The sequence below is a fragment of the Mytilus galloprovincialis genome, chromosome 5 (genome assembly GCF_965363235.1).
Source record: "Mytilus galloprovincialis chromosome 5, xbMytGall1.hap1.1, whole genome shotgun sequence".
In the NCBI taxonomy this organism is placed as follows: domain Eukaryota; kingdom Metazoa; phylum Mollusca; class Bivalvia; order Mytilida; family Mytilidae; genus Mytilus; species Mytilus galloprovincialis.
This window is the reverse complement of record NC_134842.1, coordinates 98,386,855-98,412,156: the sequence shown is the minus strand read 5'-3', so window position 1 is coordinate 98,412,156 and position 25,302 is coordinate 98,386,855. Positions and strand designations below refer to the sequence as shown.

At 31.3% G+C, this 25,302-nt stretch overlaps 2 protein-coding genes across 2 annotated transcripts; one reads left to right on the top strand and one right to left on the bottom strand.

Moving 5' to 3' along the window:
• Positions 1-228: 228 nt before the first annotated feature.
• LOC143074880 (uncharacterized) lies at positions 229-6,776 on the top strand. Its single transcript, XM_076250104.1, has 5 exons — positions 229-416; positions 1,269-1,351; positions 2,409-3,132; positions 3,967-4,073; positions 5,044-6,776. Exons 1-5 carry the CDS (start codon positions 236-238, stop codon positions 5,425-5,427), a joined length of 1,479 nt encoding a protein of 492 aa, XP_076106219.1. The 5' UTR covers positions 229-235; the 3' UTR covers positions 5,428-6,776.
• Positions 6,777-12,080: 5,304 nt separating this feature from the next.
• LOC143076857 (hepatocyte growth factor-like protein) lies at positions 12,081-25,003 on the bottom strand. The gene is made up of 10 exons (XM_076252750.1): positions 24,898-25,003; positions 24,072-24,150; positions 22,869-23,105; positions 21,128-21,154; positions 18,788-19,024; positions 18,119-18,136; positions 16,660-16,748; positions 15,646-15,748; positions 13,090-13,306; positions 12,081-12,322 (listed from the first exon to the last, which is right to left on the bottom strand). The coding sequence occupies exons 2-10, from the start codon at positions 24,142-24,144 to the stop codon at positions 12,295-12,297; spliced, it is 1,029 nt and encodes a 342-aa protein (XP_076108865.1). The 5' UTR covers positions 24,145-24,150; positions 24,898-25,003; the 3' UTR covers positions 12,081-12,294.
• Between the last annotated feature and the right edge of the window lie 299 nt (positions 25,004-25,302).

Sequence of the window (25,302 nt, the reverse complement as noted above, 5' to 3'; positions counted from 1 at the left end):
ATGTACACTACATGATGTATAGGTCAGCATGGTCAGTGGCAGATCCAGAACTTTTCATAAGGGACAGGGCCCCTGACTGCCCTTAGGGGCACGGATCCAGTCATGCTTGAGTGATTCCCTATATAATCGACCAAATTATTCCCACAAAAAAGGGGAAGATATACTCCATTCTTAATGAGATGTCATGAATATTCATATAATTATCAGAACGAGGTTAAGGTCGTATTCTAGCAACATGGCCGATAAACAAGATCGCTTACAAGACAGTTGTGGAACACACGATTTAACGATCGTTCCACCAATAACTTTTGGATTTGTTGAAGACATAATTAAAGGCAGTAGCCAGAGCCTTGGAATTAAAGAAGTATCAAAGGGTTATAAGTACTTCAGCGAGAAGTACGTTACAAATATTACTGGTAAGTTATTGACTTTTGTTCAACTTCCGCCTTTCAGTGTTTATTTACATTTTTGTACATGTGTCAACTGTCCTCTTCTCTAGTTTTAACGAAAAAATACTCTAAATACTAACGTCTTCCATCCATTTGTTTCCTCAATTTTTCTCTATGTTTTTAGCTAAAATTAAGAATTCTTCAGGCGACTTTATCAACGAAATTACAGTTCCCATATTTCTGATGGGACTCTGACTCCCTTTACAAAGACATAAAACTTTCTACCTCCCACTACTTTTATACTTTACAAATATATACTAGCAATCAACATGTACAATTTCCATTTAATAAAAAGGATTGAATCTGTACAAAGGATGAAGAGCTTCATGTGTATGATGTGGCTGAAGTTATTTGTGACTTCATGGAACTTTATAATCCAAATAATCATGACATCTTGAAGGGCTATTATATTTTTTTTTCTTTGGCGTCTTACTCGCAGGAAGGTATCAAAGCAAAAATTTTTAATAGCCTTCCATGACATCGTAATTGTTTGGACTAGGAACATTATCATGATTATTAGACATATATAAAAATGAGATGTGGTACATGCATGCCCATATGCCACAAACTGACAAACCCTCCTTAAACGACAACTGCTAGCATACATGTATATACATTTTTGTACATACAAGTTTAACAGAGGTTTGATTACTTGACTTTAAGTAATTAAAAACTAATACTGTTCAATTTCTTGATACAATGTAATTACATGTAACACAGGTTTGGTACGAGTGTATACATACATGTACAGTACATGAATATACATGTATATAAGGAGTAACTTCCTGTATTTTGCACGAACTTCTTTGTCTTTTTCAGTGCATAAAGTAGATAATGGATGCCTAGTGAAAGGGAAGTGCCACAGGTCACAGAGAAAGAATGAAAGCCCACATGACATTGAGGTATGATATTTGATATAAAATCAACATCTGAGAGTATATCTTTATTATAAAAAGAAGTAGATAGACCAAAAAAAGTTCAATTGATGACTGTTTTTAGTGCGAGAATGGAGATTCAATAGATAATGACAAATCAAATTATATTTATGTAAAAAGTTTAAATTTTACTTATTCATGTTATTCATGAATCATGTTACTCATGAGAATCTGGTGTTTATGAAAAACAAATTTAATTGTCTGAAAAGTACAAGCAGATGTATGAATAATTTTGATATGAACATTACACAAGGATTATTTTTGGCCATTTTTAATCTGGTTTCTTTTATCATGTTTATTTTTATTCTTTAACTTTTCAGTAGTTCGACAACGGCTTATGATGCCACACAATGAAATTTAAAAAATCAATTGAAAGTGTTTCAGTTAATTTTTATTTCAATGTAAAATTATGTGATAATGTCTTAGTATGTTAACACTAATTACATCTATACACAATCCTTGTTAGTATAATTGGCAATTACACCCATCTTTGATGAGAAATCGAGGTTCGAATCCTCGACAAGGAGTATAGACAGTGTTACCTGCTCTTTGATGTTGTAAGCAATATTTCACTTTTGCAAAAATTCATACATTCATGACATTTAGAGTTTAATACAGCCTGGTTTCGTATCAAGCCAGTTAAGAACTTTGAGCTTTCTATGATACAGTATTTTATGGTTTACTCCATATATATATAACATGAATTGATACTGTATACATTGTACATCTCAACATCTTTCAGTAGTTTATTATTGTTTCTGTTTAATATTAATGAAACTTTTATATAGACTGGACAACTTTTTTTAAAAGCTTGCCACATTGTATTACAGCTGTATGGACCTCTATATTTGATTTTGGTTGTGTTTGTAGTTTGGTTGCTGTCTTATGGTAATTTGTGTACACCCCACATCTCTGTTTCTTATATGTACATGTCCTTTGACTTATAAAACATTTAATATCTATATGTAAAGGCATTTTCTGCTTGTAATTATGTATGCATGTATAACAATGATTATTTTTGCAGATCATTTTATTGGATGGACCTATTCTACAGGAGAGTAAATGCTCATGTGCAATTGGAAAATTGGGAACGTGTGGGCATGTAACTGGTTTATTGTACAGCTTAGCACATATGAAGACCAGTAATTACAGATCTATACCAACTGATGTTTTAAAGACTTCATTGCCACAATCCTGGCACATGCCCAGAGGTGAAAAGGTAAAGGGAAATACAGCAGATGATGTTATTGTAGTAGGCTACGACACAAAATCACCGTACAGGCAACCAAGAGGATTAAGGTCTACCCTCTACAATCCTATTAAAGTACCTCTGCCTCCTGTATCTGATTTATGTTCTGCAATAGCAGACATAGATAACACCTGTCTTTTGTTGTCGGTCTCTTCACACCACAATACATCTACATGTAACATGATTGAGACCAGATTTGGAAAATATCCTAAAGGATCACCAATTAGCTACCAGCAAAAGTTATCTAGCCATTTCATTCTGAATGTCTTAGATGCAGATTTCCCCCTTTTGCCTATTGAGAACCTGATGGTCAATGAATTGAATCCAGTTTTAGATCAGAAAAAGTGCACCAGTTTGGACTCTATATGTGTAACTGCTGAGGAGAGCCACAACATAGAAGAAATGACCCGTCTTCAGAGTGTCGATCCTAAGTGGCATGCTATCCGCAAAGATAGATTAACAGCATCGGTAGCTGGGGATATCGTAAAAAGAAGAGCTGGTTTGTACATGTATATAGAAAAAAATGCACATATTTGCCACAAGTTAAAGAACATTTCTTTAAACTATAAAACTTTAATGATGTCAACAAGATACCTAATGTAAAAAAACAAAAAAGTGACATTTATCAACATTTATTTATCACTTCATTGCATTGGGTGTCATGAAGTACATATACATTGTACAATATTTTAATTTAAATGTAAAAGGGGGTCCATATGCAAAATCTATATATATATATATTCAAACATAAATTATTATAAATATTGAATTGAATTGAGTATACTAATAATTGATTTACATCTATATGTGTAGCCAACATATTTTTAAAAAAGACCATTCATTAGATAGTGTCAATGAATTTTTATACAGTATATATCTTATTAAATTAGAAAAGATTTCATCAATAATAAAAATTATGATATGTTGTATGAATGCCAGTAGGATACATGTAGATATCGAACAGAGTTCAAATGAAGCAGATGAAGGACTATTTACATTAAAAATATTTGCTTAATTATGATATAAAACAAATAGCATACATGTGTAATGCACACTTGGAAAGGACTTGTTGGATAGAACATTGCAAATTGTATGATAATTGTCAACTTAAAAAAATTTGCTAACATAACATACAAACAAACATATATATACATGGATCGAACAATGATGAATAGTATCCTAATGTTAAAAATCTATAGATAAAAACTATAATCTTCTTTTTACAAGTAGACACAGTTAATATTATTTTAATAAAATGCTGAATAATGAATACCAGATATTATTTTAATGAAATGCTGAATAATGAAAACCAGACATTGTTTTATTTTTTCAGATAATGATCCTTTAGTTGCAAGATTAAAGACAACTCGTAAAGTTGTAACAGAAAGTATGAGACATGGGTTGTTGTTTGAGGCTGTAGCTGCCAATGAATATGCCAAGGTATTTGAAATTACTATTTTATAGCCTATTATACAGTTTCTGTAGTTATACATGTATATAATAATTCTTCTTTACTTTTCACCATAAATTCATCCAAAGTATGTTCATTCACGGCTTAAAGTTTGTGACCTAATAAGGTAAACATTTATGTAACACAAATGAATTGTACTGCATGTATTTTAATACATTTTTAAGTGTACAAGAGTGTGCATGGGGTTTACATATTGGAGAATAATAAGCCAAATACACAGTAAAATGAATAAAAAATAAAGAAAAGAGATTATTGGATTTCTTAAGGTGGTACCTAACACTGCAGGGAGAAAACTCTGCAAAATCAGCTAAACGTTTTAATTACGTTGTGTTGTTTAGGGAATATTAAGCTTCTCGATGATCAAAATAAGTACTTGTCAAACTGCTATATAAACCCGTGTAATTTTTCTGATAAAACGGTTGGTTCAATTTTTTTTTATTTTTATATTTTTGTCAAAGGGATAAAGTAAATACTTTGTCAAAATTTTATGAAAATAAAACGAGCCATAATTTTAGTTAAGGTGTTGGGTACCACATTAAATATCAGGAAAAAAAGAATAATTGACAACCAAAAATTGAAGATTGCAGGGAAAAATGGAAAAGTACTGAAATGAATGGCTACTTTTATTACTGTTTCAACAAATTGTCTATATGAGTGATTAAGTACTGTTGAAATGAATTAAATATCAGGAAAAAAAGAATAATTGACAAAAACAGTAGAGAATAATTAACAACCAAAAATTGAAGATTGCAGGGAAAAATGGAAAAGTACTGAAATGAATGGCTACTTTTATTACTGTTTCAACAAATTGTCTATATGAGTGATTAAGTACTGTTGAAATGAATTAGATAGAAAAACTATAAATTCAATAACATTTTTGTTATTATTTCTATTTCATTCGACTTGTAGCTTTTTATACCATTTTTGTGTTTCTTCCAGCTTCAAGATGACAGTGTAAATGTGTACCCTTGTGGCATAATTGTAAGCCCATTCTCTCCTTGGCTGGCAGCAAGTCCAGACAGAAAGGTATATAACCCATTAATGGTGCCACCTTACGGGTTATTGGAGATCAAGTGTCCTGTCAAGCAGTTAGAGGAATGCATCTATCTGACAAAAAGTGATGATAACACCTGGACATTGAAAAGAAATCATAACTATTACCACCAAATTATGATGCAACTGGCTGTTACTGGTTTAAAATGGTGCCATTTTTATGTGTGGCGCTCAGATGAAAGCCATCTTGAGTGTGTAAAATTTGACGAGAAAGTGTGGAAAGACATGAAAAGCAAATTGGACATATTTTACTTCTATCATTTTCTTTAAAAAAAATTACTGATCTTAATTTGTATTTCACAATCAACAGGACTTTTAGATGTTTTTACAAAGAAATAATCTCATTTATGTTAATTGAAGAAAAGAGTGGGGTTTAAAACTTTAAAATAAGTTGTTAAGATGGGTAGGTAAATAAGTTTCAATATTCACTTCACTTGTTGAAAAATATATATATTATTGAAAATTAATTAAACTTTGAATATTTTATTTTGGGGAGTGACATTGAAATACAACAGTATTGGCACACATTTTTTCTGTAATTAACTTTTCACAAATTTAAAGGGATTCTTCCACAAGGTTTTAAATTAAAATGGAATGTATGATGTGGGACAGGAGGTACTTGAGTAAAACTTGATTGCATTTTGTTTACAATAGCTTCAGGAATAAAGTTAAAGATGAATGTATAAAAGTCCTGCAATTTTATAGTTTATCAATATATTTATGTATATATGATTCAATATTGTCCATGATTTGTGGTTTAAAAAAAAAAACTCACTTAATTTTATAACAGTGTATATATATACTCTGTTGAATGAATTTCCAAAGTTATTTCTAAAGTTTTAGAAAGAGCACAATTATTTTTTTGTAACCTTATCATCAATGAAAACAACTATGTATGATTAGTCATTACAAATTTTTTAATAAAGTTAAATTTAATTTTCAAAATTAATGTTTAATTCAGGATTTTATACCGCTTGATGCCAATCTTTAACTAGAGGACCTTTAAACAAGGTCAGCATGTTTGCCACAGTCCAAAGCTGGTTGATAGTACCAACCATACTTAAAGGAATTATATTATCAAAGAGATGATATTCCTTTACCCTGCGAATATGTCGCTCAATGTGAATTCTTAATTTAGCAATAGTTTGAGTTTCCTCCACTTCCTGTCTGCTAAACTGACCGTGGCTCATAAGGAAAGGTGGAGTGTTTACTGTTATACCTGTACCATCTAAAACTTTGTTAAGTACAAAACCTTTGTCCGCCATAATACTATCTCCACTCTCCAGTAGATCAATTAAACCACACAGTTTTGTGATTTCTACATCTGACATTGAACCAGTGTATAAACTAGAAACAAAAGTTAAAGCACCATGAGGTGCAATACCAACAAGTCCTTTCCATGTATGGGAACTCTTATATGAAGAGTAACATTTTGAGCCAAGTGCAAGGGATGAGGGTCTCTCTGTTTTTATCTCAGTGCAATCAATGACCACTCTAGTACTTGGATACAACATTCTAAAAACAGCTGGCATTTTAGCTTCAATGTTATACTTATTAGGCCATATATTAAAGCTACCTAATACAAAATATAAAAAATTAGACCAAGTAATTATCTTACGACTAACTGTAGATATATGACAATTAAATCGTACTGCCAAATCTTGAGTAAGGAGCCCACACTTTAGTCTACATAAAAACATAAAAAGTTCATCAATAAGTAACATATTTCTTTGTCTTCCAATAGTAACATTAACATTATCTACAGATTTATAATAATAGCTTGTCATGGAATTAGCAGCAGGTTTAATGAAATTAAAAAATGTAGTGAACATGGACATTGATACAAATCCAGTATAAAACAAAATCATTGAGTCATCTTTGGTAAATCTGAAAATGCCAAATCTTTCAATTTGTAATTTATCCTGTAGCCGCTTTATTTCTTCCTCTTTTTCCTGTAATTTCTTTTCTAGTTCAATAACTCTTGATGAAGAAATTTCATCAAATGCACTGCAAAACAATTGACATACATGAACATAAAAGTATCATATATATATATATATTTATAAGTATATTATGTACGGTAATGTCTAAGCAACAGTGTTATACTCATAAATATTGTAATTAATTGGTGATAAAATTTGATTAAAATGAATAGTTTTGGTTATGTCTTTTTATTTAGATGATTATGAGTACTGTATTAGGTTTATTGATATAATATTTGAAACAATATATATAACACAACAACCACTGAATTTGCATAAGAATGCTGAGTCTCTGCAAAAATTTCTGAAGGTGACACATCAAGTGTATCATACTTTAAATTTATAATTGGAAACTGCATATAAATTTAAAGAAGCAACAAAAAAACTAACATGTTTGAGAACTTTCTCGAGATAGTATTGGAAAGTCATATATGCATATATACCTTGATTCTATTGAAGACTCCAACTGACCAGCAGATGTGTAACAACAGATTTTTAAGGTCCCATACCGTAGTACTATGATGATCCAGCATCTCTCTGTCCAGCAGCAGTACATGATGTAAATTAACTCATTCAAAATAATTAATTACAATTGCAAACTGATTATAAAGAAGCAGTTTGACAACTGAATAATCATCTTGAGAATGATTTAGGGTCGTGTTTACTTTCAGCTCATCAAACTATAAATCATAATCTATCACAGAATTCTGATAAAAAAGACTGAAAAATTTAATTATTCTATATATCTTTAATGCAAATTACATTTTATATTGTTATACAGAATTTTTAGTATATACAAAATGTATTTGAGAGAAAAAATTAAATATAAATGAAATAAATATAGACAATACATCAAAAAATCTGACCAGCAGATATGTTTTTGTCTTTATCATCATGATTATGAAACAATATACATACATTATGTACAATGTAATAATTACCATAAGCTTAGATCTCCATCTTGAATCTCTGGAATCGGTTCACAACCTAGATCTGCAGCATTATCTCCAGCTTCATCTTCATATTCTGGTCTTGGCCTTTTCTGTGGCACTGGGTGTTTAAAAAGTTCCCTCCGCGGTGTTACTTGGTTGGACCAGTCAAAGATCGACGGAACACTGTCAGGTTTCAGTGTTTTTCTCACAGGTGTCCATTTAAAATCAGTGAGTTTAAAATGTCTTGAGCAAAGAACTGTTTGATCACTGATCTGAAATTGAATAGTTTTAGGATTTATATTCATTATTTCTATATAATTGAGTTACATTTTATATATATATGTAGTTAGATATAAATAAATGACTTGTTGAAAAGCTGCAATCATCAAAAAAATTGTTTGACCAAAATCATGGAATATACATGTACAGTGTAAACTTTTACAAACTTAGAAACGATTATTAGTATTAGTGTAAGTTTCAATATTGTATGAAAGAAATACCAAGTATAGCGGGATGGCTACAGTGCAGTCGATTTAGTGTCATGATATCTCAGTAGCATGGGTTCAAATCCCGGCGAGGGAAGAACAAAATTACAGATCTATCATTGTTGGGTTGATGTTTAGACGAGTTGTATGTATATGTATATATATAATGCACGTTAATTATATTTATAATATAATTATATAATAATAAATACAGGTAACAAGTTGGTAGAAGTACAAAAAAATGTATGAGTGTGTAAATATACATGTAGGGTACAGGTTGGTTGAGAACCAGCTAGCAAGTGAATAGTTGACATGGTTCCATTTCACTACACATTTCTACAGACTACATGGTATTATCATTATCTATAAACTGACTTGTCATAACAATAATGCTTTTCCCGTTATTAAAATATTCAGTATCAGTGATGAATGCAGTAGAAACCATCATTTTCATTCAACTGAACCTTGACTTATAACTTATGTACATCAACAAAGACAACATGCGATGTTTATACGACACCGATAATTTGGTAATTATTACGTTGAACATGGGCCCTGGATCCCTTCTTATTGCTTGTATCCACAGATTTCTTATGTTGTCTGTTTTGGGGAACCTGTGGAACGACAATTCCAAGTGCCTCCGCCCGTTGCCATTACATAACGGCACACAACAGTGCTTATCGTTCCCTTTGGATTTGCACGTTTTTTCGGCGTCCATCTTTGTTCGATTTACCGACCTTAGCCTCGATTTGAAATTTTAGGCGGAACTTATGAATATTCGTTGAGAATGGAGTATAGAGTAACCTTTTATGTATTCCACTCAGGGTGATGTATGCAAAATAATTAAGGGAATAAATGACATACACATGATAATAGGGGGGGACGGTGTCCTTCATGACTTTCAATGATTTATTATGAAGCACAACTTTAACATTGAAGCTTAAAGGTGGCTCAAAGCTTATATTTTCCCTGGAACATGCAACTATGCACGAGTGTGGTAATATAGAACGTTGATTCATAGCTATATATAGCCTATCGGAGTATCTCAATATAGATACAGATAGATCAGTGGCGGATCCAGCCATTCTAAAAAGGGGGGGTCCAACCCAGAACGAAACAGGGGGAGGGGGGGGTCGAACTATATGTCCACATTTAAATGCATTGAGCGGCCAAAACAAAGGAGGTTCGAACCCTTGGAACCCCCCCCCCCCCCCCTTTGGATCCGCCAATGAGAACACATTGTTAGGTCTGTAAGCCGACAAATGTGCACATTTTCCCTTCAAAATTATGAACCCATGATTATTCGATAGACATGCTTTAAAATATTGATAATTTCTACTCACCGATTGTATTTTCCAGCTCAGATTATTGAACATGTGGTCTAACATCTGTAGTTACCTGTGTAAAAATATAGTTTGCCGACCTGAGGTACCGGTTTTTTTGTTTTTTTGCCGACAAAAAATTAAAGTGGATAAATCGTTTACGGTGAAGAATTGTTTTCCGTTTTTAATGAAACTTGACAGATTTTACTAATTATTTTTTTAATCATCGGAAATCCCTCTTGGTGTAATTCGAATTAAAACGGGTTTATTATGCTGTACAATATTGGTAACTTAGTCATAATCATTAAATTTATTTCAGGTACACCCTTGTACATTTTTCTATTTCGCAGAATTTATCAAATATGAATTTGAATGAATCCATTATCATCTTCTCATTCTTCTGCAATAATATTAAAACTCTATTTTAAACGAAAGCTTCTGGTTTTTAAAACCAGTTATGAACGAAAATGTTATAAAACAGATATTATAAAACAAAAAGTAAGGATATCAAAAGGATTATTTAAAGTCAAACGCACATGACTGTCAAAAATGAACGGACTACCGTTACGCTAAAATATTTGTATTAAAACATTTACCGACTGTATCAACCTATGAAGTGTTTGTTTTAAACATTTAACGACTGTGTCAACCTTTTATAAGTTGTAATAAACATTTAATGACTGTGCCAACCTTTAGAAAGTTGTAACAAACATTTAACGACTGTCCCAACTCTAAAAACGTTGTGACAAACATTTTTTGACTGCATCAACGTCTGAAAAGTTGACACAAACAAATTTTAACTGTCCCAACTATTAAAAGGTTGGGACGGCCATTTTGCAACTGCCACAACTATTAGAAAGACTGTAATAAATAAATTTTGACTGTGACAACACCGTAAACCACTGCAACAGTTCTGAAATGACTGATAGTAGCATTTTTTTACTTTCACAACCCGTAGAAAAGTTGGGACAGACAAAAATGAACTGTTGCAACGAAATATGACAGATTTGACAGTCATTACTTGTCTTTTACAGACTAAGACAGTCGTACAACGACTGTTACTGGTATGGACAGTTGTTTTTTCGTCCAGTAGTGTTACCAACTCTAAATAACCAGCAACTTGCATTGGGTTCACCATAACAAAAGGACACGAATGGCTGTATGCACACCTCGAAAACTTCTATAAGAGCAGACTTAGATGTACAGTTGGAAAAGTTTTTCAGACCTAGAACCACCTATAGATATATAATAGTTTTGATTTAGATGGGCATTTTTTTTGTGTGTGCCTGCTTACTGATATTAAATACGTGAATTGTGAATTGAGATATTATTTTCTTAAATTTGACTTTGACATTTGAATGCTGTAAAAACAAATCATTCTTGTTCCTCGAGGGACTCTTTTAACTTTTGCTTATAGATATAGGAAGATGTGGTGTGAGTGGCAATGAGACAACTCTCCATCCAAATAACAATTTAAAAAAGTAAACTAGTATATGTCAATGTACGGCCTTCAACACGGAGCCTTGGCTCACACCGAACCACAAGCTATAAGTATACGAAGCGTGTCAGACTGAGGTTTGTCAGTTCCTACATGTTGAAGATGCGTTTTACTCCAATCTTTATTTTCTATGATTGTTGTTTCCAGCTGTTGGTTAATTGTTCACTTCGTGCATTCTAGCTTACTACATCATTAAAAACTGACAGCAGAAAAATAACCAGTAGTACTCTATGTGACGTTATAAATAATTAATCACCGATCTTTTTATGGGGGTGGGTTGGTGGTTAATTGTTATGTTGTAGTGTAATAGTTCTAAATAACGGTATAATGTGGTCGGTAACACATGCTGTAAATCATTCTACATTAGAGTTTCTGTCAAACCCTGTTATAAAAGTTGCGTTTATTAGTGACTTAGGGGTACGATCGCCAACAAAGAAGTTGGATTTCAATAACTTCCGTAAAAAGGTCAAATCAAAACGAAAAAATAGAACAATATATATGTCAAAGCCAGGACTCCGTGTTAAAACCCGTACTTTGACCTATTATGGTTTTCATTACAAATTGTTTCTTTGACGGAGAGCTGTCTTAATGGGACTCGAACCATATTTTCTCATATATAAGTATACAGTATGTAAAATAATCCTACATATAATATACTTTCTGTCGAACGGTAGGAGATGAACTCTATAAGAAATGGAAATGTATAGAGAACAGGAATTTTTACTGGAGCTAAGCTAAGAAAGTGTGTATAATGGATTAGGAAGGACAGTTTCCGTCCACAATGTTTCCTTGAGAATTCGAATGTGACTTTGAGTTTGTTAGCCTCTCTTGTCTTGTTGATAGGGGCGGTTTAAAAGTAAATTGTAATCTCCGTTTTAATATCTTTATTTTTGGTAGACAACTCAACAATGTAGTATCCTATTCCTCGCAACCTGAACGTCCAACACTGAAAATATACATGAAAATTTCACAATGATTGGTTAACACAGGTCACGACTATGCAATGCAAGTTGACTTGTTCATTTGTTTTGTTTCCCTGACGAACTTGATTTTGTATCAGAAAAATCGAGCTTTTAATAATTAAGCGCGTTAAATTTAATGCATCTAACTCGAGTTTGGAAGCGGTTTGAAATTGACATTTAAATGTGTGGAAGTTGAAAACGAGGTAAATGTGTCAACTAAACAAATTTTTTTCGAAGATCTATTTTCATGTCATTGCATTCCTCTACTTTATTTTGAATTAAACTATGACGATTGTGTGTTTCTCAAATAAATTTGTTGAATGATTCTGTTTTATATAAATTATTTTTCTCATTTTAGCGATAGTTTAACATTGCCATATTAGCCGGATATTTGTGAAGCCATAAAACCAGGTTCAACCCACCTTTGTTTTTCTTAAATGTCATATTTCAATTCAAGGATATGGAAGTTGTTATCAAATAGTTCTTTCTATGTATGTTGAGATAAGTATTTGTTGAACTTTAGTGTTTCTGTTGCTCCGTTGTTTTCTTCTTTGATATTATATGTATGTATCCCATAAATTGCATTGCTTTTGGAATAAATTATAAATATTATTATAGTTGATGTGTTTCTTTCGGTTTAAGTTCGTAACTTGAATTTATTTTCCCTCAACGATTTATGACTTTTGAACAGCGGTATACTTCTGCCTTCATTACAATCATACAAGTTTTACAGATAGAATTATCTAATTACCTTTTCTCACAGACAAAGAAGTTCCACCAATAGCATGCTCTATCGTTCCAATGAAGTTTACCATCTCTGTATAAGTGAGTGGAAAGACATTCCTCATAGTCTCGGTTTGGCTCTCCTGGTCCCCAATCAGTGAAATCAAACTCGGTGCCACTTTTGTTCCAGATAAATTGTCTATCCATTCGTAAATCATTTGCGCCAAGCCAAACCTCTATACCTTCTGAAATACATTGGTTGGAATAGATAAGAGTCTACTTTTTCAATGCATATGCCAGTTCTTGAATTAAATTTACTACACGTCATATAGCGAAACTAGCGTCAACATGATAGCCTAAAAAAACAGGAATGGCATTAGCCGGTCATTTTGTAACCCGAATTATATTCATACGTTGATCGAAAGTACGGATGTTTTGTGTTATTAAAACTTGCTGTTACAAAGTGTTAGAAATTATTATAAATTTAGAAATGTATCTCCCTCATGCAAAGCTTTGATTCCTTTTAGGATTTGGCTATACTTTTTTGATCTTTTGGGTTATAGCTCTTCATCTTTATATAAGCTTTGTATTTCAAATATTTTGGCCACGAGCATCACTGAAGAGACATGTATTGTCGAAATGCGCATCTGGTGCAGAAAAATTGGTACCGTTAATGTTATTGATCGACATTAGTTTTAACAACGTGTCAATGCTACATTTAAGAAACATATCAGACAAACGATAACAAAGGTAATGTTTTGAAGACGCACACACTATTTTTCTCAGAATAACTAGTGTCGAATTCAAATTTTATACATGTGGGTCTATCCTACGAAAATGCTTGTACCAAATCAGGAAAATGCCAGTCATTATCCGTGTGTTTAATGTGTTCGAACTTTTGAATTTACTTTTTGATTAGGGACTTGCCATTTTGATTGTTTCTCGGAGTTATATGTTTTGTTTATATACTAGTCAACAAAAGAAACGATACACGACTTAAAATTTATCAAAAAGTATAAAATATAAAACAAAATGAGATATACTGTTTTAAAAAGCTTTCATTTGCAATGTATGCACATGTGATAATGAAAATCAAAACTTGTCGGAAAGTATCTAAATACCGTGTAAACGAGCATAGGGTGCAAAAAAGTACTAAATAAAATTTCAAGTTTGTTTAAAAATATTCAATATGCTAATCAAGTTATGTTCATATTGTAATTATGGGTTGAAATATTGTTTTTTTTCAAATTTTTGGAAAAAAAGTGTTTTTTGAAATCACAAAAAATGCAAAAAAATTGTTTTTTTATTTTCGTCTCAAATCAATGCTTTAGATATGAAAACAACACACAGTAAATTTGGAACCTTTCGGATTAGTTTTAAGATTTTTACCGCTTTTTGAATATCACTTTACACATACTGTCTATGGTAAATCATTTGATAATGTATAAATTTTAACGATTTCTCGTAGGGCAGAACTTTGCTTAACAAATACACAAAGAAACTGTATAGTTTTTAAAAACAAATTGATGGCAAATATTGTCTTTTTCTTTTAAATGAGAGGTTGGCATCATTAATTGGAACTTCTGTTTTTAAAATTGTCGTTTTATGTAAATTTTGTAAAAAAAAAATCGCAAAAAACGTCAAGAAAGCAAAAAAATATTTGTTTTAAACGGATTTATATTTCCATAATGTTAAGTATTACTACCTTCAATATTGGTCCAATGAGCGGAAAACTTTATCTTTAATTTGAAAAAAAAGTCTTGTATCGTTTCTTTTGTTGACTAGTATATATAACTTTTATCATAAACTGTACACCATTTTGAGTTCTAACCAGTAACTTTGACCAGACAAATTTAACCTGTGACAGCTTTATGAACTGTTTTAACGGTCGTAGATCTTACATAAAGAGGTGTTAAACATCATTTAATTAATCAGTCAATCGAAAACAAATTCTTCCAGTCATTTATGTGTAATAATTGTTTTTTAATAGCAGCCCGTTTACATTTGTAAGGTTAAAACTAACTAAGGTTTTCAGAAAACATCGGTTATCAATGTCAACACTTAGGTTATATAGATGTCTCTACGGATGTTTTAGTTTTTCTTCGTTCACATGTTGTTGTTTTTTTATAGTGATTAAGATTATAACACAATGTTGACCGATGCTGACATTTTCACCTATATATTATGATAGAATTTTATAAGAATGTCATACAGGTCAGATATTTAGTTAGCTATCAAATCAGTTTGGTTGCATCTATAATTTTCTCAATAAGAAAATGCCTGTACCAAGACTTAGATATGACAGTTATTATCTATTCGTTTGAGGTGTTTTCGCTACTGATTTTGCCAATTAATTAAAGGCTTTTCTTCTAGAATTTGCTGCGAAGTTCGTTTTTTTGGGGGGGTTTTGTTTTGTTATTTAACTTTTGATTTTAAAATAAAATATTTTTCTTTTGTAGCCAGTGCGTTGTCTGTTTATGTTTTAATGTCTTTCTGATATTTTTAGCCCCTCTTTTAGAGTTTATCCTATTTTCAGTTTGTTTTTGTCCTCACTTTATTTTTTTAAGTCTAACGTAGTACTTACTGTCATCTAAGGTCGGCTTTGGTAGGATACTCATCAGGAAGTTGTTTTCTCCAGCTGTATGAATTTCAGCCAAATACGCATTTAGGTTGTATTTACAGTAGTCCTTAAACAAAAGATATTGTAATTGATGGGACATTTGTTTTAAATTGATATTTATTGAGATTTGTGTGTAAAAATAAATAAATCATTACTAAACATATGAGTCAGTCGGCAAATTGTATAATATCATTAGCATCAACAAGGGTTATAAACATGATAAAATAGATAAGAGGGTTTGCATCAAATAATCAAGTATTGCAGACCGAGATAAATTCATTGCATGCAACATAGACACCGACCTTCTTATACACCTGTATATGTAATTTGCATGATCGTTTTTATGTTTTCATGCTTGCAGTTTCATAGAATTAATATCTAGATAAATATTTAATGTTTTAAACCATGTTCTATATTTACTACGACTAAGATGATTATGTTTGCAAAAAGAAAAAGAAAGGTACATAAAACGAAATATGATAGAAGGATAGATAGATACTATATTATCTAAAAACTAAATAAGTTTACAGAAAAGAAATATGTGGGATGAGTGCCAATGAGACATGTATCTATCCAAGTTACAATTTGTAAAAAAAGTAAATAATTGTAGGCCTTGGTATGGTGTTGAACAACACGGACATCAAGCTATAAAGGGACCCAAATGACTAGTGTTAAACAATGCAAATAGGAAATCCAATGGTCTAATATACATTAAAAATAATAAACACTTATGAACCAAATCAACAAACGACAACCACTAAACAACATGTTCCTGACGTAGGATAGGTATTAATACATGATCGTATTTGTCTCATTTATTGAAAAATAATCAAGGGATATTAGAAATACAAACATGATGAAGGCAACGCTATGGAAAACAAACAAAAATACAGAAAAAAACGATAAAAGGACAAATAGTTTGTTGAACAATGAAGTACGAATGTGTGCTGATTAAAACGAACTGTAACAAAGGCGTACCTGAGCGTCATCCCAATTTCGTTCTATGTACTGGATTGAATAACACGAACCTTCATATCTTTGCCAGCCACGTTTCCAATGTGCCTTTCCTGAAGTATTGCAATATAATTAAGTTCAGAAGTTAAAAATAAATAACACACCTATGACAGAGAAATCTGATACAGTATATGATGAATTTAATGTTAAGGTTTTTTCATATTATCAGATATATCTGGAATGTACTTTTTAATGTTTGGTCCTTATCATGTGCATGTCATACGTGTATTTTATCAATGATTTTAGTCACTTTCAGTATAATTATAGATTTTGTAAAACTGAATCAAATCAACTGTTTGATACAGTGGAAAGTGTATGGTAAAATCTGATCTCTAAAGACTTTTTATGAATAAAAATTTGTTTAGACGTATTTGACTGTTAGTTTGATAAGTGATCTATAAACCAGATTTATAGAATAACCGATCGAAGAATTCAAATAGAGAAAAATATTAAAGTGACCGAACAACACATTAATTCACGAATGTGCGTAGCGCATGAGTTGATTATCAGTATTGTTCGGTCACGAGTTGAATATTTTTCGATATTTGAATTCTTTGATTAGTTGTTCTTTTTAATACATTGGCAAATGTAAAAAAGAAGATGTGGTAAGATTGCCAATGAGACAACTATCCACAATAGACCAAAATGACATTAACAACTATAGGTCATCGCACTGCCTTCAACAATGAGCTAAGCTCATACCGCATAGTCAGCTATTAAAGGCCCCGATATGACAATGTAAAACAATTCAAATGAGAAAACTAATGGTCTTATTTATATAAAAGAATGGCATTTTATGAAATTAAAGAAGAAAATGTAAGGAACTTTATAATTTTCTATGTATTCACAATTTATTTTGATACGACTTTATCGACGTCTTAACACCGTTTTCGTTTCATGACGTCAAATGATTGAAATAACCACGTTTATTTCACATGTGAAATTACCGGTTTTCATTTCACTAGGAAGTCTATATTATTCTTTGCTGCCAATTTAATAATTAAGATTAAAGATATAATGTGTTCTGATATTTAATGCCATCAGTACATCCATAGATAAATGTCGGCTATACCTCTTCACCACGAGTGTATATCAGCAAATCCGCATTATTAATATCAACGGTGCTGACTTGTAAACATTTGTGATATAAATAGTGAGGTTGTATATGTTGTTAAAGATAACTGGTATTGTTTTGTTTTTTTATTATTTTTACTATAACGACAATGGCATCTATAACAGACATTTACATTTGAATAATTATAGCGATGAAATGCTAGACAATTATTGATAAATAGATATTATGGTATAACTGATCTTAATTATGCATCTGATACCATATGTTGACCTAGAAAGCGTATTTAACATCCACCTAGGAAGAAAATAGTGTCAATATGTTGACTAAAGTGTAAGAATATCATCTCACCTGGATTGTCTGCTCCTTCTGCAATAAAAGTGTATATGCCAACATATTATTTATTTCAGTTGATTTAAATTGATTGACGTCTTTATCTAAAGTATACTAAAATAAATACTGAGCTACAAGAAAATTCAAAGCGGTAATTCCCAAATTAAATGGTAAAATCAACAGCTAAAGCACATTAAACGAATGAAAAACAAATTTCATATTCCAACTTGGCACAGGCATTTTCTTTAAAAAAACATATTGGATTCAACCGTTGTTTTAGAGCTAGTTAAACCATTCACTTGTGAAATATAAAAACTTAGAGTAAAATCACACAGTTTGATAAGAATTATTTTTATTGTTTTCTGGCATGCCATAGACATGTCTTATTCTTTTTTTTTTCGTTCGGAATAATCATTTTCATGAAGTCAAAACAAGCCTTTTACTGTTAAATTTAAAGTTTAGTATGCGAAACAACTTGTGTATAAATTACTAAAGAACATTATAGATTAAAATGATAAATAATGTATTTAACTAAATGTTTGATATCCTTGTTTAATTATGTATGACCTATGAATTCAAAATGATGCAACATATTAAAGATGTAATGTAATCATACGAAACTAACACAATTTTCAATCTATTTTTATATGATTCGAAAATAAGAGTGATGTCAAATACTTAACATACCACAATAAGGTATATCACAAAATTCCCATCTAACATCTGGGTTAGTTGTATAACACCAAGGACCATATTCCTCATTGTCTGGATTACGGCAGTAATTTTCATGGTCCTCCATTTTAACCGAGAATCGATGCGTATATGGAGTTAACGATGACCATGGTTGACACGTGTTTCCAAATCTTGTTTTGCTTATTGTTCCGGTGTAATTTTTTCCCTGCTGATCCATTCGACAATTTTGTTCTAAATGATAGAAACATTATTGTTAACAATGCTTGGCATTAGATATAAGAAGATGTGGTATGATGCCAATGAGAAAACTCTCCATCCAAGTCGTAATTTGTAAAAGTAAACCATTATAGGTCAAAGTACGGTCTTCAAAACAGAGCCTTATTTCAATGCGTACAAAAGACTAGTGTAAAACCATTCAAACAGGAAAACCAACGGGCTTACGTGTATAAAAAAACAGAAACGAGAAATACCTATGAACCATATTAACAAACGATAACTACTGAACATCAGATTACTGACTTAGGACGGTGCAAGAAAATGCAACTGGTTAAATATTCTAATAGTTAACAACCTCTGTTCACATAATTTGGCTTTTGTCATGGTAGACGTGTGTTTTCCCAATCGACAATATATAAACTACCGATACGCTATGTCTAATAAATGTGCAAGAAGTAATCACTATACACATTTTGTTATCACTTTCTTTAGCTTTTGTTTTTGCTCAATATTTCAAGTATTCATTTGTTTTCGTCAAAAGGACTAAATTATTCCACGAACTATGTGTGTTGGATGTGCTATGTTGTATTGTAAAGATTTATTTCTTATTCTTATTTCCTTTTGTAATTTTAAATTAAAAAGATATGACAAGATTGCCAATGGGACACCTATCAATTAATTGAAGTGCATTTAAGCAATTATAGGCAACCGTCCATCCTTCAAAAACGAGCACAACTGATAGTGTAGTCGGCTTTAAAAGGTCACGACATAAAATATGTGAAAAAACTAAATTGACTACCTAATTCTAAAAAAACAATTCATGAAAAAACAAATTTAACATAACAGTCATAACTAATTAATACCATAAACTACAGGTTTCTGACATGGGAAAGGTACAGAAAGAATGTGACAAGGTAAAACTTATTGTGAGCGCTGTATGTTTATCGATACTACAGAAACATTGTATTTCGAAAGCTTGACATGTCACGACTTACACATTTTCTTTCCATTGAATTGTCTTTAGCACTCGAAAGAATGGATTCGGACATCATCCACAATAAAACAATAATTAAGAAATAGATAAATATAACAAGCTTGTTTTTCAATGAAACTATTTTACATTCTACAATGTGTATTCGCTTTAATATCATAATTAAGTGTTTTTCACATTACCGATAACTGGATAATGAGTATTAAGTTCAAGTAACGGTCCAAAGGCTATGACACAGAATTTGGTATAATTTTGCACACATCTTTGGCTCGATCTACTTTAACTGATAATCGGAACAAATTCATTTATCTCTTTTATTGTCTGTAATATTACTGATTGGATTATTTTAAAATGGGTGAATATTTATATAGAAAGCACTTAAAATAAGCGAAAAGAATTCTTCAAAATTGTCTTAAAATCATTAAGTCTAAATAATATACTCCAAAGATATTTCTTAAAAAAACTAAGAATGGTGCGCGAATGTCCGTTTAAAATAATTTTATGGTCACCTAGTTTGTTTTATTAATAAATTGCAATGAGACAAAGCTGTATGCAAAATTGAACCGAAATCTGTGACATAGCCCATTTACTGTAACTTGACCTTAATACTTAAATAACCAAATGACACCAGCGCAGCTTCAGTACATAATTGATATACACATTAACGACAATACCATCCTAAATCAACAATGTCATACACCAAGAAAAGATACTGATGGTCTCAGTTCGTTTTTCTTCACTTGCGCATGGTATTCTATGCTGGGAGCATGTCATAACATTGGCGGTATGTAATTAGGATTATGTATGCACGGATCATCTGTATAAACATTAGCTCTACCTGAATGTATAAATGTATTAACTTCTTTACTGTCCAATGTAAAATAGATAAAAAAATATGTCTATAATGGACCTCTTCAAAATATATACATCAAATCTACATGATCGTATAAATAATACTTAGGCTTTGGTATAGACTAAAGTAAAATAAGAAAAAAATATTATGGAGGATTTATAATTAGATATAAAAATAGGAAAGTATGGTGTCATTGTCAATGAGATAACTCTCCACTGGACATGATATGACATGGCAGTGAGAACCCCTATACTTTAGAATTCGAACGTCTTACCTGGTTTTGGTGAGTTATCATAACTATCTAGAAAAAGAGAAAAAAGATATCATATATATTATACAAAGAATGTGTAAGCAATTATTCGATTAACAAGTTCTAATTTGGTAAAAAGGGATACAAAAATATCTCGTTTAAAGTTCAATTTTGTATTTGCGTGTAAGAAGTGCTACCATAACTTCAAGACAAGTTGCCAAATTAATGTTTGAAAGTAATGCATACATTTTCTTTTATTTGTAAAGAATAATTCATTCGATATTTCATTTAGTTCATCATTGAAGCAGTAATTCGTTTTTGGCTTGACAATAGGGATATCGCTCTATTCAACAGTAGCATTGTACATTTCGACATAATTCTAAATAAAAAATTATCATAGATATTAAGATTAAATTGTGTGTTTACGACAGACGCGCGTTTCGTCTTCAAAAGACTCATCAGTGACGATCGAATCCAAAAAAAGTTCAAATAAAGTACGAAGTTTAAGAGCAAATAGCGAATTGTAATTCTCTCATGTATATGGCTGTTTCCTTGGCTGGGATAAGCTTTGCTCTTCAAGTCGGTTTTGTCTGTTTGTTAACATTTGTGTTAGGTATAAGAGTCAAGCATTGATGTTGGGACAATAAAAGCGAGGCAAATAAAATCAAATGGGATATTCAAACTCATAAATAGAAAATAAACTTGAAATTTCTCGGGAAAAGATGAAAAACAGACCATACAGAAATGCACAAAACAAATTACCCAAACAAAATACTGAACGACACGAACCCCTCCATTATTTGAAGGGGAGAAAGCCAGTCAAATGTATTCTTGTTTGTCTTATATATTTAATTGCACATCTGGGGCAATTAAACCGGTACCCATTGTGTTATACATATAATTGAAGAGTACGAAACATTTTCTTTGCATAAAAGCAAAAGTGGTTAATTTTGATAGGTCAATTTCCCCAGTAAAAGATAAAAACAACAAAATAACATCCTTTTGGTTTCATTTGTTATATGTGTAGATTGACAATTTATACCCCCCCCCTTTTGATCAGCTAAATAATTAACCAAGAAGAAAATGCTTAATGAGTGTCATAAGATAACTCTCAATCTAAGTCAACATGTGTAAAAGGTAACACGTATGTGTCAAAGCACGGTCTTCAACACATAACCTTGGCTCACAACGAACAGTCAGCTAAAAAGGGGCCTTACATGACTAGTGGGAAACATTTCAAATAGAAAAACCACCAGTATCATCTGTATAAAAACGACAAACGACAAAGAATTATGAACCTAATCAACAAACGACAACTACTGAACAAAAATAGGAAAGTTGCTGTCACAGTCGTAGAGTAACAACAAGTTCCTTATATACCGTTAAATACTGCCAGCAAGGCTAATCAGTGATTATTTTTATCAATTGTTTTACAAGGACATTTTAAGGCATGGTGTATTAGTATAACGTCGTCACTACTACTTTAACAAGGTGCATCGTGATTTGTAATCAATTGATCGTATTTGTTTGTCATTGCACAAGAAATGTTTTACTATTGTTTACACGATACCGATTTGTGTAGAACTGTTTCAACAGTTAAAGACATTAGAAACAAGATAATGAACAATTAAACAAACAAAAATATCAATATAATTAGTTATCAAAGGTTCCAGGCTAAATAAATTAAAACACCAGAAGCGCGTTTCTACATAAGACTTATCAGTGATGCTCAGATCCAAATAGTTATAAAGCCAATAAAACATACCACAATGAGGAACAGTACAATATTCCCATCTAGTAGCAGCGTCAGTTGTATAACACCAAGGTCCGAATGGTTCATTATCTGCATTTCGACAATAATTTTGTTGATCTCCCAATTTTTCTGTTAGTTGATGACTATGTGGATACGTTTCTGACCACTGCTGGCAGGTTCGTCCAGTGTCTGTTGTACTAACGGTTCCATCATAATCCAAGCCCAGCTGATTGTCTATACATTCTTTTGCTTTATAGGTCAAAATGCAATAAGTATATAATTAATTAATTTATAAATGTTTACAACTTAGTTGAGCCATTGATATATGTCAGTGATTATACATGCTAAATGAATAATATAACATATCATAACATAACGTTTGTTCTTAAAATTGCACTTTTTCCACTCCTTATGGTCACCTTTTACCGTTCAAACTATGGTTAATAATGGTCAACTATCTATAGTAAGTCTTAACAGTGTTGTACATTCCTAAACTATTTTCAACTACCCCCAAATACCTATATTTGCGGAGTAAGAAGAATGTACTATACGGCATGTTGTCCGAACAATTTTCTTTGATACGCTTCCAAAAACCTTGAATACTATGTCGCCAATAATTCACTACTTTACAGACATGAAATAAGTATTATTGTTTTGTGAATGCATGTGTATTGTGAATTCACATCTCGCTGACCAATGTCGACTTTAAAAAAGTATCATAACGACATATGTTGTTCTACAATTTAAATTTCAACACCTTCCAACTGTATAACCAATGTTTGTTTATTAGAAGTCTCATGATGCGCCTATTCAGGCCTTTTGTAGCTAAGTTCACTTAGGTATGTTTTTGTTGATAGTATTTGAAACTTCAAAAGCATACTTCATCCTGAAGTGCTTGTCGTTTCAATTCAAAACAAGAAAATATTAATGATAATTTAAACAAAAAATGAATGTTTATCTTTATCAAGCTGTGACTAATACTGAAATTTAATTGATTGAAAATTATAGTATACAAAGAATTTCCCAAAAAGTAAAACCCACGGGTTTACTTCAACCATCCAATACAGATACACTAAATATCAATGAAACTAAGGAACCGTCAATTAATCAACACTGACTCATTGTATTTATAATGGGTAAATTCCATTTGGACCTCCTAGTCATTAGCATTTAATATCTTGATCCTTATATTAACCATTTTGGATATGATCATACCTGTTACATGTAATGCCAAAACACCAATACACCAGATTCCACAGAGCAGTATATAGCTAGTCGAACACGCCATGATGTTCTGACAATAAATTGAAATGTTGTGTAATTACCTATTAATCAACAAATATTTAAAATACATACATATACAGAAATATGAACATTTTCTAAACGTAGCAAACATTTCCCATTTATCGACTAGTATCTTATATAAATTTTAGTTTTCATGGTGTAATCTAAGATATGGTATCGTTCTTTTTCAAACTTTGAATATTTCAAGGCTATTGTTTGGTTATTTAAGTTTCATTTACAGTGTAAGCTAGATGTTTATAACTGATGCATCACTTCATTTTGAAGCATTTCATGTATGGTATAATAAATGCATGAATCTATTTTTTAGCAATTGATATATAGGTTAGTTTAAGTGATGAAAGGACTTCTTATCTGAAATGAAAAATATTTTCAAAAAAATGCGTTATACAAATAAGGTAACACAACAATACAAAGAAAAGATAAGAAGGATATATGTTTCTTTGTTGTGAGTATGAATGTTAATCATGTAATATTTAAGTGAGGAATTTAATTTTTTCATCAACTGATTAAATGAATAAATACCAAAAAAGTTAATCAACTATGTATGGTCGTATCCGTTGGCCTACAAATAAGCAGTTTGAAGTTAGTTGTCGGTTAGACAACGAACACGCATAAAAGAAAAAAGAATACATCTGGCATTTTATTATTAAGTTTTAAAATTTCAAATAATTTTTTTCGCTGCTCAACACTGAAGCGACAATTGTTGAAAAGATAAAATAATAAATAAAATGCTTACCTCTGAGAGTTTGATTCCAACTTGAAATAAAATACAGGTTGATGTTTTATATATACTAACTGTCTGCTGAATCAGCAAATTATAATATGTTTAACCTTCGACTGTTTTAAACGTGGCATCCTGTTTGTCAATATCCGTTATTTAAATGAGAAAGGATAATTATATTTATCAAAATCAACTATTTGAACATTATTTAAACTGATGCACATTTAATTATGTCTTACTTTAGTAATTACGTTACCTAGTTAATGTTCGAACAATCGTTGAAAAATAACGATTAAGAGAACGGGATGTATATCGGGTTGTCGACACAAATTTGCTATTTAAACTTGAATTAAAAAAACGTAAAATAACCAAAAAAACTTCAAGGAAAATATAAATCGCCTGACGAAATTAAAATTTAAA

Coding starts and splice junctions, on each gene's coding strand:
- LOC143074880 (XM_076250104.1), top strand. CDS start 236: ATGGCCGATAAACAAGATCGCTTACAAGACAGTTGTGGAACACACGAT. Junction 417..1,268: donor GTACGTTACAAATATTACTG/GTAAGTTATTGA, acceptor TGTCTTTTTCAG/TGCATAAAGTAGATAATGGA. Junction 3,133..3,966: donor TATCGTAAAAAGAAGAGCTG/GTTTGTACATGT, acceptor TTATTTTTTCAG/ATAATGATCCTTTAGTTGCA.
- LOC143076857 (XM_076252750.1), bottom strand. CDS start 24,144: ATGGCGTGTTCGACTAGCTATATACTGCTCTGTGGAATCTGGTGTATT. Junction 13,307..15,645: donor AAAGCCGACCTTAGATGACA/GTAAGTACTACG, acceptor AATGTATTTCAG/AAGGTATAGAGGTTTGGCTT. Junction 12,323..13,089: donor TTCTTTGTCTGTGAGAAAAG/GTAATTAGATAA, acceptor GTATATTTTCAG/TGTTGGACGTTCAGGTTGCG.